The 13,208-nt window shown below is 41.3% G+C and overlaps 1 protein-coding gene across 1 annotated transcript; it reads left to right on the top strand.

The window, feature by feature from the left end:
• The first annotated feature begins 9,137 nt into the window (after window positions 1-9,137).
• rxfp3.2b (relaxin family peptide receptor 3.2b) lies at window positions 9,138-10,501 on the top strand. Its single transcript, XM_078259933.1, has one exon. It carries the CDS (start codon window positions 9,254-9,256, stop codon window positions 10,499-10,501), a length of 1,248 nt encoding a protein of 415 aa, XP_078116059.1. The 5' UTR covers window positions 9,138-9,253.
• The last annotated feature ends 2,707 nt before the right edge of the window (window positions 10,502-13,208 follow it).

Raw genomic sequence — 13,208 nt, 5'->3', positions numbered from 1 at the left:
GATAATGAGGGTGAGTCAACACACAAACACACACACACAGTGCAAAAAAATAAAGGGTTCTAAAAATAAAGCACTGTGTCACAGCTGGTGATGGCTCCACTTGGCATCAAGATTGAAACTAAAAAAGCTTCATAAATAACAAATGGAGCAGTAACACTTTATAATAATGGTACATGAATTATCATGAAGTCATGCATGTCTTAATGCATAAAAAAGCATGCATTAATCAATGTAGTACTTCATGAACTATCAGTAATGTACAATGATTATTTTTATCTCATGCATGACTTAATGCAGGAACAATATGTTAATTAATGCATAAATTAAGGTATTTGAATCATCATGACTTCTGATTTATTAATGATGTTCATGTCTTCATGTCCTTCAGCGACTATGGAAAATCATCAAGGTCATCTGGAGGAGGGGAAAAGTGGTGCAGCAGTGGAGACAGGCAGAGGGTTTTTGGATTCCTAAGGAGGAGAACTCAAGCAACATTGAGCAGTTCAGGGTCATCTCACTGCTCAGTGTGGAGGGAAAGATATTTTTCAGGATCGTTGCCCGACGCATTACGGAATTCCTTATGCAGAATGAGTACATTGACATCACTGTACAGAAAGGTGGGATCCCCGAAAGTGCCAGGCTGCATTGAGCACACAGGAGTTATCACTCCAGCTAATCCGGGAGGCTCGAGAAGGTGACGGCGATCAGGCAGTGCTGTGGCTCTACCTTGCCAACGCCTATGGGTCAATTCCGCTCAAGCTGGTGGAAAACTCACTGACTCACGGACCTCATTCTGAACTATTCTGTTTCAGTTTGAGACCTCTGGATAAACAACATCTGCATTTCATAGGCTGGAAAAAGGAATAATCGCTGGGTACACTATCTCAGTGATCTTGTTCGCCTTAGCCATGAATATGCTAGTTAAGTCAGCAGAGGTGGAATGCAAAGGCCCACATACCCGATGTGGATTTACCAGCATGGCATCCTGCTGCGACTCCTATGGCCACTGCTGGTTTACGACGTTCCCTTAAGAGTGTGGTCAGTCTTTAAGATGATAATTAAGAGGCTAAAGAAAAGGAATTGGTCTTTAGACAGGTTTTAAAGGGCAACTATGATATAGCTTTTTCAGGATTATAGTTAAATTTTGTGTTTGTACTAGAACATGTTTACATGCTTTAATTTAAAAAAAAAAACAAAAAAACACTTCATTTCATTCTGCCCATGGCTGCTGCACCTGTATTCACCCTCAGTATGAGATGCTCTGTAGGAGCACCTGTCTCTTTAATCCCCCCTCCCGAAAAAGCCCAGTCTGCTCTGATTGGCCAGCGCGCTTCCTGGAATGTTGGGAGTCTCTGCTCACGCCGCCTTCACACTGGCAGTTGAAATCAGCTCCGATACGGCTTCGAAACGACCGGAAGTCATTCATTTCCTATGGAGATTTGCAGACTGCATGTGAATGGGTCCGAACTGGGTCCGAACGAGTGCGGTGCGAAAAAAATCGTGTCAGTTGGTCATCCGGATGCGTTCAAAAAATTGAACTCTTGTGAAAGGCTACGGACGGTTCCTATCCGACAATTCCAGCGTTGCTATGGTACTGATAAACAAACCTGCTAATGCTAATTAGTTAGCTAGCAACAGACATCAAACTATTGAAATTATACCGCTATATCACATTTAACCGACGTGACATGTCAATGTCCTGGGCAACTTTTCTCCACGCAGCAGCCTTTCTATTTATATCTGTATAAGCCAGGTCATAGAGAATCGTACATTCAGACACTTATCAGTCGTTCTAGTCTCTCTGCCATTTCTGTGAGTCGCTTCCGAAGCTTTTCAACGGTGTAGCACGACGTCCGCTGCGGGCGTATTGCGTATTACGGAGCTGATTTCAAGTGCCAGTGGGAAGGCGGCGTCAGTGTTTCACTAGTTGAAGCTGGAGCTTCTGCAACGGAGTATATAGCAGGACTTTGTACCGTTAAAAATCACCAATAAAGGCTTCTGAACCAAATACTTCCCAATCTGACATGTTTCAGCAGTAATGCGACCCGGAAATTAACAACATTGGCAGCCAAGATGACATTGTTTACTGCCGTTAGCCATGTAGCTACTTTAGTTAGCAGTTGACACTAATAGAATATAGCAGCAATTTCTACAGTCAAAACTTGTAAATAAAGGATTTTAAACCAAATACTAGCTACTAACAGAAAATGTTTCAGGAGTGATGTGACCCGGAATTGGGGAGAATTTAACGATACAGGCAGCCAAGGTGACATTTGTTTACTTGATTTTTCCGTTAATCTTGATCGCTATAGCTACGCGAGTACTTTCGATAGAAAAACCCCCGACCCGAATCAGTGCAGGTAACATGGAGAGGCTGCAGCTACGTACTACAAGCGTCCCCTGAGCTAAAACGACAGTGGTCGGGGCAAGTTTTAGAGTGCCTTTGTGCCTCTTAACAGACACAAAATGGAATTAATATGTCTGTGCCACATGAACAGGGCCTTTACGTGTCAAAAAGATGCGTTTTCAACTCAGACATTGTTTAAATTCACCTACCCTGGTGCCCTGTCTCGATCCTGCCGGTAGCTAGCTTGCCCTGCTAGCTGATAGCCATTAGCCGTTAGCTGCTAGCTGCCGTCCGGTGAGTGTATTCAGACAGGCTTCTGTGATAATCATCCCAATAACAATCCACGGAGAGGCGGTGGTGTGGCTATGTCCTCCAGAGGACAGGTCATGTCACGTCTTGAAGTGTATTCCCCCCTAAAAAAAACAGTAGTGCGGTAGTAGCTGTTAGCTGCTAGCTGCCCTCCGGTGAGTGTGTACAGCCAGATAGCCATTAGCCGTTAGCTGCTAGCTGCCGTCCGGTGAGTGTATTCATACAGGCTTTCGTGATAATCATCCCAATAACAATCCACGGAGCGCCCGGTGGTCTGCTGGATGTCCTGCATAGGACAGATCATGTTGTGCAGCTTCTCTGTGATACCTGCACTGATTCGGGTCGGGGTTTTTTCTATCGAAAGTAGCTATAGCGATCAAGATTAACGTAAAAATTGGCTGGAATTCTCCTTTAACACTGCAGTGGCTTAAAAAAAAAGAAGAAAAACTCCAGTCCTGCCTACTTGGAGCAGATGACCAATCAAAGCAGGCCGGCTTAGAGTTGCGTGAGACCAAGAGTAGAAAAAACTGTTTAAAATCTGAATGTTTTAGCTCACAGGGATTTGTCTGAAATACGTTTACCTCATTATTTGAAGATTTTAACATTGTAGATATGACAAAAAACACGGAAAAGCATAATATGTGAACTTTAAAGTAATCAATGGAGGACAAAGATCTAATTTTTAGTGGCGCACTATTCCACAATTTAGGGCTAACAACTGAAAATGTTGATCACCTGTGGTTTTTAACTGAGTGTGTTGAATGGGAAACAGTGACTGGTCACTAGATATAGGAGGTGGGGAGGTGGAATAGGCAGTTCCGAGATGTAACCTGGTGCCAGCCCATGCAGTACTTTAAAAACTAATAAAAGAATCTTAAAAGCAATTCTGTGTACAGGGCAGATAATGTCTCTCTTCCTGATACCAGCAAGGAGTCTTGCTGCTGCATTTTGCAGGCTGCAGGTGGGATAAGGCTGACTGATTCCTACACTGAGAGAATTGTAGCAGAAACATATCAAAGCGCATAAAGACAAGTTCTGGTACTGGTTCTGGTCTGGTACTCCATTTTGGTGTGAACTAATTTTTTAGTATTTCGCTTAAATTATAAATGAAATTATACATTTACCTTACCCTACATGTTCTGAAAGATGGACAGAAACAAATGAGTTTACTTGTAGGGCAGAATTGTGGATATAGTAAAAACAAGCAGGCACATAAGTTGTCCTTAAAGAGCACTCTGAATTAATGAGGAGGTGTCTGGTCATAGATGAATATTTGACAGCAGAATTGCATCAACCCAACACCAAATATTAGCCTAACAGATGTTGATTTGAAATTGTTCTTTCTCCACCCTCGAATACTAATCACATAATACTAAGCGACTTTGAGTCCTTGAAAAACGCTATACAAATTCAATTTATTATTATTATTATTATTATTATTATTATTATTATTATTATTATTATTATTATTATATTAATCATGTTCAAGGTGATCCTGACTGTAAGCCTGAGGCAAGCTCTGTGAACTGGTAGCCATACTCTCCAACGTGAGATTTTTATGCCATTAAAAAAAATTGTCAGTATGCAGTTAGCATTATCTCTGGCCCCCGCTGGGACAAGATGGTAAACTGTTCATTTATTCAAGGAGACAGGCAGCACTCCAGGCAAATAAACATCAAAACATATCCGTCTAATCATGCTCTCATTTTTTTTAAATGATGATTATGTCAGGATCAGTGAACAGTCAAACAGTCAACAACAAGGGTTAATGCAGTATCATCAGTAGTAAAACAAAAAGGTTTTATCATACAGACGCTACAGTTTGCTCACTCACTGCATTCAAATTGGCATGATCCATCCGAACAACCCCCTCCTCTGAACCGGCTGTATAGTCAAACCCTAACTTCACATTCACTTCCTTTCAGCACATAAAATAATGACACAACAACTGAGACAGTCAACTGTCGTCTTTGTCTTCTTTTTAGATGTGACACTATCCCTCCTGCCGCTGCTGTACCACCGCAACAGATCCTTAATACATCTGTTAGACCTGTCTTAAGCACACCAGATCTGGTTTTCAGAATCCACTGGACTGTCCAGACTACAAAATGCCTCTGTTGATTTGTTAGTAGCCTATTTTGACACTTTCTGCTACTTACACTTGTAAGACACTTACATTGCACTTTGTTGGGTTTTTTTTCTGAAAAGTGCTACATAAATAAACATTACTATTACTATTCTATATGTGAGACATTTCTGAATCGTTCTCCTCTTCACTCATTTGAGACACAATTTAGGAGGGTGTTGCTTCTTGTTCCCTTCCTTTAGGAATAGAGGTTCTGCCATTTTGGTCTTTCCCAGACAGACAAGACAGCACCTCTTAAGGAGACCTGCTGGACCCAGATCTTTGCTAAAGTTGAAGACTACATTTTTGCATGATAAGGCCCCAAACTTGTATTATATTGATGTCTTGGCAGGGAATGTAATCACCATTTCTGAATAGTTCTACATAGGCAGTTGGTGCAGTGGTTTGTTGCTCATGTTTTGATGAAAAAGATCAAATTACCCGTGACGGCACATGTTTACCAAGGCATGAATTGTAGGCTACAAAAACACCTTAGCTGCTGTACCTGGCTTGAATAGAGAACTCTGAATATATTCTGAAGGCACAAATGGTCTAAAGATGTCTGGAAGTCACTTAAATTACTTCTGCCTCTAATCGCTATGTCTAAGTGTAGGCAGGGCGAGTACTGTAAAATGTTAACAGAGCAGACACTTTGCTGTAAATAGGAAGCATTTTAAATCAGCTTTGGATTCAGTCAAAACTGTCCTTACCCAAGAAACGCTCCCATTGTTTGTTCAAACAGCAATTACGACTCATGTTTACAGTCAGAGTGGCGACGCCCTCTAGTGGCCTCCCATAAGGGAGCAAAGCAGTATAGTGCCAAAACTCCACATAAGGACATAAATTGGGTTGGTGGACAAGTCAAACAAACACAGGATTTTCACCCAGGAGATGGGGGTTTGTGTCCCATTTGAAAATCAAAGTAAACAACGAGTTTTAACCTTACGGAACAAACGGAACTACTCTATATTTCTAAACTTAACTAAGTAGTTTTGTTGCCTAAACCTAACAAAACTGCAACCGTTTTAAAGTGCTCATATTATGGTCATTTTCAGGTTCATAATTGTAGTTAGAGGTTGTACCTGAATAGGGTTACATGGTTTAATTAAGCTCCTCTTTTCACCCTGTATGTTGAGCTCTCCGTTTTAGCAGTACCTAGGTAAGGCCCCCCAGCCAGTCAGTTGCAGAGCATGAGGGAGCGCCACGCTAGCAGCTAGGCGAGCATTATAACGTGTGTTACAAAGTGACGCACGCTCGTCACGGAAGTAAAGGCTGGACTACAATAGAGCTGTTTGGAGCAGTTTGTGAACAGTGTTTTCTGTTGGAGATGGTAAGTCCCTTTGGGGTGGACTTTGGGCTTTTTCACTTTGTAAACTTATAACGTGCACAAAAAAGATATATAACACAATAAAGGAAAGGGGATAAGCCAAAAAGCATAATATGAGCACTTTAAATGTTAATGTGTTTACAACCATGACCATTACGTTCTTTGGTTTGAATATGAGGGGCGGAAAAGGCAATATTACCTGCTACCCCTAGAAGGTGCTTAATTTATGAAACACTCCTATTGGTCATTTAAGAGGGTAGAAACAAACAACCTATATGGTTGTATGGTTTGGAGGACTTGTTGTTAAAGTGCCCATATTATGAAAAAAACACTTTTTCTGGGATTTGGGGTGTTCTTTTGTGTCTCTGGTGCTTCCACACGCATACAAACTTTGAAAAAAATCCATCCGTGCTGTTTTGAGTGAGATACGGTTTCTGTATGTGTCCTGCCTTCAGTCTGTTCAAAGAGCTGTTCAAAATCGGCACGGCTTGTGACATCACAAGAAACGAGCTGGCTAACCGCAACCGTTAGCTCGTAGCATTAGCGTTAGCATGCTAACGCTAGCATGCTACCTCATTCTCAATAGCAAAGCTCTGCTACAACACACACAATACAAGTTCACCATAATCTACAAAAGAACAACTTACATGTGCGCCCTCATTTAGAAGTCTCCCAGCTAATCCTGCCTTGTAACTGACCGAACTAACTAACTAACTAACTGACTAACTAACTGACTAACTGACTAACTAACTAACTAACTAACTAACTGACTGACTAACTAACTGACTAACTAACTGACTGACTGACTTTCTTTTACTGTCTATGGAGCTAGCTAGCTGACATGATCTACATCTGAGCTACTGAGCATGTGCAATCAAAGATAGTACAGAAGACGCAGAAGAAAAGAGTTCTCACTCTGTAGCTAAAACAGAGACCAGCTGAAAGAGGATCTGCAGCAGTGAGAGAGAGCTAAGCAGTACAACAAAAATATGGTGTTTTTTGAAAATTAAACCATGTAAACCTATTCTGGTACAACCTTAAAATACAATTATGAAGCTGAAAATGAGCATAATATGGGCACTTTAAACAAAAAATCGATGACTCTCTCCAGCAATTTCGGTGCCTTTGTGCCAAGCAGCACTTCATTTTGTATTTTTCTGTGAGCTTTGAGTCAAGAGACTTACAAAATCCCAGAAACTCCAATAATGATCTTCTCCTCACATCTATTCACACCTGACTAAACTTTCTGGCTGGCAGGATTCTACTTCATAGTACGCACAAAAACTGCGCACCCGCTAGTAGGCTCCCACTCGCGCAAATACATAGTTTACTTAGTGAGTGAACAAGAGAGAGATTGATTCATGTTTTTTGTTGTTGTAGGCTACTAACGTTAACATTACACACGCACAGAAACACCTACACGCATACATTCTCACGCAATGTTCATACTTTCACACATCAAAATAAAGTGGTTATATCTGTGGTGACTTTTCAGACTTACTCTATAACAGATTTGAACGCTTAGAACATTAAATCAGGCATGCTGTCAGTGCTTGCGGAGGTTTAAAGGTTGTTAAGGTGTCAAGAACTGGGTCGCAACGGATTAAAACAGTGCAGATTATTTTTTTTCATCCAGTCATGTCTTTTTAGTTTGCTCAAAAACGTACAGGGGGGATTTCATACGGACAAGAGAAGTGACTCCAAAAAACTTAAGGCAAGAGGGTAATACACCAGTAATATTTGTTATAGTCTGTGGACAACTTTAAAACTGTTTCTACCCTTATTCTGAAGTCTGCCTGGCCTTTGCTGTTTGGAAATATAACATCGGCTTCAACAAGGTGGCGCAGCATGTTTTTGTTGATGCCAGTTTGAAGCCAACAAGGACTGAAGGAAAATTACTGTGGTTTTTGCAGCACATCATGTGGAAGCATGTACATTACAATTTGAACAGCAACCCACAGATAGTTATTGTAACAAGCTGCAAAGTAAATTCTGAGCCAGAAAACAGTTTATAATCTCTGTGTTAGGGATTTATAAATGTTTCAGCTTGTTTGTAATGAACTCCCGTATGATTTTATTTTCGATATATTTACTTCCAGTGATTTCCTTCGAATTCCTGCATAACTCCATTCACTCTTCTGAATGAAAAAAAACACTTGATGATTATTAGCAAATACAAATCTTCACAATTCTCTCTCTTTGATTGTATTTATAATCAAAGTCATTTATAAATAAAGCAAATATAAGCGTACATAAAAAAACATTTAGACATATATTAAGGATCATGTTTCAAAAAGTGCAATATAGCCTACATTATTATTATTATTATTATTATTATTATTATTATTATTATTATTATTAGCAGTAATAGTATAGTACTAGCAGTAGTAGTATTTGCAATAACATCTTTATTTTCAGTGTGTTCCTTTTAACAAAGCAGTTTATTGTCATGGTGTAGTATAACAGACGCTCCCGACCTCGTTTCGTTTCTCTTTTAAAAAGTAACAGCAACTGCTGGGGAATTTGTGAAAAGCACATATACACTATAGGTCTACACGGAATGCGCAAGTCACAGCGCAGTATGCTGCTCTTTTCCAAAAGCCTCCAGTAACATCGAGCGTTCACCTGCTCCTCCTCATCAGATGTGTAAAGTGAGAACCTCAAACCCAGGACGGTGTGTGTTAATCTTCAGTCGGAATTTAGCACATGCAGGCGTCCTCCTTACATCTTTTCATTTTTTACGCGCGCCATTGTTTCCACGTCTTTAAGCGGTATAGCACAAACACGATTGTCTCGAAGGTGACGGTGTCGTGTCAAAATAAATTCACATTCAACCCCAAACCGACGTGCTGGGAGACTTTGTTGTGGCTGGTCCAATTATCTGACTGGTGAAGGAGATGAGCGTCGACGCGCGACTGAGCGCTGCGCGTTCCCGTGGAACCTATAAACAGACGTGGCGCGCAGAGCTGAGTAGTCGGCAGAGCTGTGTAGTCGTGGAGAGAGGAGAGGAAGGTAATCGTGGCAGAGGATAGCATATTCACTGCAGTGGGAGATAACCTGACACAGATACACCAGGAATGCTCAAAATGCCATCATCCAAACTTTTTTTTATCTCTCTTTTATAACACATAGCTATCCAACTTTGATGTCCAAGGTAACATGTGAGCAAGAGAGTCCAGCCATGCAGCTGAATGAGACTGGAGTTCAAACACTGGCTCCAGAGCCATGTGAGCAGCAGATACTACTGGAGGACAACACTGGAAACTGTAGCGGCGGTTCCACCAGCAACCTGTCGCTGCACTGCTGGCTGCAGCTCCTCACCAAGGAATCTATCATGGAATTTCCAGGAGACAACTCCAGTTTAGTGGTGCGTGTGATGATAGCGTGTGTCTACTCCATAGTCTGTGCACTCGGGCTAGTAGGAAACTCACTGGCTCTGTATCTGCTGCACTCACGTTACAGGCAGAAGCAATCATCCATCAACTGCTTTGTAATGGGACTGGCTATCACAGACCTCCAGTTTGTTCTGACTTTACCTTTCTGGGCGGTGGACACAGCCCTGGACTTCCGATGGCCGTTTGGCCGTGTGATGTGCAAAATCATCAGCTCTGTCACCACCATGAACATGTATGCCAGTGTATACTTCCTCACCGCTATGAGCGTGGCACGTTATTACTCAATCTGCTCCGCGCTGAAGATGCACAGCCGACGGACGGCAGCCACTAGAGCCAAGTGGACCAGCCTGGGCATATGGGCTGTCTCTCTGCTGGCCACTCTGCCTCATGCCATTTACTCTACCAGTGTCCAGGTGTCAGATGAGGAGCTTTGCCTGGTGCGCTTCCCGGACTCAGGCAACTGGGATCCACAGTTTCTTTTGGGTCTTTACCAGCTGCAAAAGGTCCTGCTGGGCTTCCTTATTCCTCTGATCATAATTACTGTCTGCTACCTGCTGCTAGGCCGCCTAATCCTCAGCCGACGAATCACAGGAGCAGGGGGCCCAGAGGTTGAGCAGGGCCGGCAAAAGCGTCGCTCCAAAGTGACCAAATCCATTGTCATCGTGGTTCTGTCCTTCTTTCTGTGCTGGCTTCCCAATCAGGCCCTGACACTGTGGGGAGTGCTAATAAAGTTTGACCTTGTTCCCTTCAGCAAGGCCTTCTACAATGCGCAGGCTTACACCTTCCCCCTGACTGTGTGTTTGGCACACACCAACAGCTGCCTCAACCCCGTGCTCTACTGCTTGATTCGCCAAGAGTTTCGGGCAGGGCTCAAGGAACTTCTCCTTAACGCCACGCCATCCTTCAGTAGCCTGACTCATCTGCTGCAACGCAGGGCCAAAGTGGCTGAGGCACCACCTGCTCTGGTGCTGGTCCAGATGGATGTCTGCTGTGGATGACTAAGGCTCACTGTGACAGAGGATCTGAAGGACTGAATGACAAAAGTAAATAAGTGAAAATTGCCTATTGATCTGGAGTTATCTCAACCCTGTCACCATATCTCTTTGGTTTTTGAAAACAACATAATCATAACGGACTACCCGGTGGGATGTGCCCCACTTTCACTGCATGCTCCAATATTCTCTTGGCAAATCTTTTTTTGACCTGTTATACAATGGCTCTCTTGCGCCGCACAGTATGTGTCTCTCTTTCTCTCTCTCTCTGCCTCCGACAGGCTGCTCTCTGGTAATGTGTCTGTATAGATCATCAGTGATGAATCATAAATGAGATTTCAATAGTTGCAGCACTCAGACACTCTGAAATTAGCACAACCCTGAATGACATTTGCCACGACATCGGCATCAAGAGTGCCGATACAGTACCATACAGTAAAAGCAGACTCTGAATAAAAAGAAACCTAACCAAATTATTTAAAAAGTAGGCTGATATTGAATAGTATAAAAAGTCTAAAAGACAATAAAAGAGCCAAGTCATTGAAAAGCTTAACGGTATGTATTTGTTAAAAACTGAGAAAATGGCAAGGTCAAACACTGTACAACATGCGTGCAATTTATTCAGGAGCAAAAAATAGCACAATAGTTACTTGCTGCATTGTCTTGTGGAAAAGGTTCATACTTGAAAAATAAAAGGCACAGAAATCAATAGAAGCTACAAGCACTTCAATTAATTTCCTGTTGACAACATGATATAATACGTCAAAGGGTTCAGTAGAAGGAGTGTATAGTTACTGAGGATCAGTTCAGGTGATTCAGATGAGATTCATACCCCTGTGCAACGACTTTTACGCTGCTCGCATGTGAGCTGAGCTCATATACTGCATTGTACACACACATATACAATGGAAATATTTATGCTCACTATTTCTTACACACACACACACACACACACACACACACACACACACACATATATATATATATATATATATATATATGTATAAAATATATCTGGGTGCAGTTTTATCATAGCAGTAGATGTGTCAGATTAAACAACATAATTAATAATTTAGAATTTACATTACAAATGCAGATTTGTATATATTTGCAGCATATTCAAACCAGGCCATTTATACAAATTAAAGCATTTCACCATGGACAGTTCATTGATGTCAACACCAGCCCTTTCTTCTCTGTGAAATTACACAGTTACATTTGTTGAAGGAGCCTGTAACCGAGTAAAGCTGACGTGATAATGTGATCTTCTGTGAATGTGATGCGTCTCTGTTTTCTGTCACGACTGTCACCATAATCATGATCTTTTACAGAAGAAATGTGTTATGACTTTCAATGGAATGTTTAAAATAAGTAATGATTAAACTGGACTGCTTGGAATAATTTGGCAAGTTAGAATTCAGAGCACATACATGGGGAGAAGAATGAACAAAAAATGCTGTAAAACGATCCTACAGTGATACAGAGACTCACTCCTCTGTTCTTTTATTAATGAGATTTCATTTTCTCATTCTGTGTTTGCACAGCACCTCTTCACTCACTAACATCAGCACTGCACCGCACAATCTAACCTATGAACAAAGGTGCTGAGAAAAGTGCTGTTAACAATATCTTTTCTTAATCATCTCTGAGAATTAATAAATTAATCAAAGCACTTGTGTAATGGAGTGAAAATATAACAAAAACATACTTCTTTAAAAAAACATTATGGGGTGATATTTATTTGGTAAAATAAATGCCCCAGGGCCCCTGAGTCATTGTTTGTGAATTGATTTGTTGTCATTTAATAAATTGCACAATTGTGTCAGAATATGCCCTACCTAGACCAAGAACTTTAAGGGTCCTTTATTAAGACCTAATCTGTACTCAGTCTTGTATGATGTCCCCGTATAAAAATTATATAAAATGACCATAACCCTCAGACAGTAATCCAGCTAAGAAGTACTGATTTGTTTCTGGGGCTCTAGGGAAAATATTATTAATCTGCCATGGGTGGTCTGCTGTGCGTGCTACTCTTAAAGGTAACCTGGTACATACACAGTGCACAAAGAGTAGGAGGTAGGCGGTCAACAGGAGCCAACAGCTCATTCTTAGTTTAGTTTTTATGCTCCACATATCTGGAACAAACTCCCAGAAAATCAGTTCTTTTAAATCAAGGCTGAAGACCTATCTTTTTGATGTTGCCTTTCTTTAAATAACTGTTCATTTCTTATACTGAAGCTGCATTGTTGATACTGTATAACAATCTATATAAGCATATAAAGAGAAACTCCTATTTTATCTGCTTTTATATATTTAACTGTTTTAACTGCTCTTCAATGTTTAATTTCTTATACTGCACTGTAACTTTTTTTTTCTCGTATTTTTTCTGCCTTGCCTTGCCTACAGCCCCAGGGCCCCCTAGTGGGTTAATCTGGCACTGCTGATTCTCCATGAAAAACCAATGGCATCAACCACTGACTTATCTTTATACACTTGGTTAATTGTTTTCACTCACACTTAGCTGTGGAGGATCGCTTTTGTAATTACCCGTACCTGCACAACTGAGATTTGTAGCTTCAGCACATGCATCCTGTACACCCTGCTGCAATTCTAACAACAACTGGCAGGCCCTCTGGCCAACAGCCAAATGGCCCACGATGAAAACTCAGCATGCAAAGCTCATAAAAATGTGCCATGTAGAGAAAAAACTGTT

Source organism: Sander vitreus, chromosome 9 (genome assembly GCF_031162955.1).
Source record: "Sander vitreus isolate 19-12246 chromosome 9, sanVit1, whole genome shotgun sequence".
Taxonomy (NCBI): domain Eukaryota; kingdom Metazoa; phylum Chordata; class Actinopteri; order Perciformes; family Percidae; genus Sander; species Sander vitreus.
Note: the sequence above shows the minus strand (reverse complement) of the source record. Positions and strands in the feature narration are given on the sequence as shown.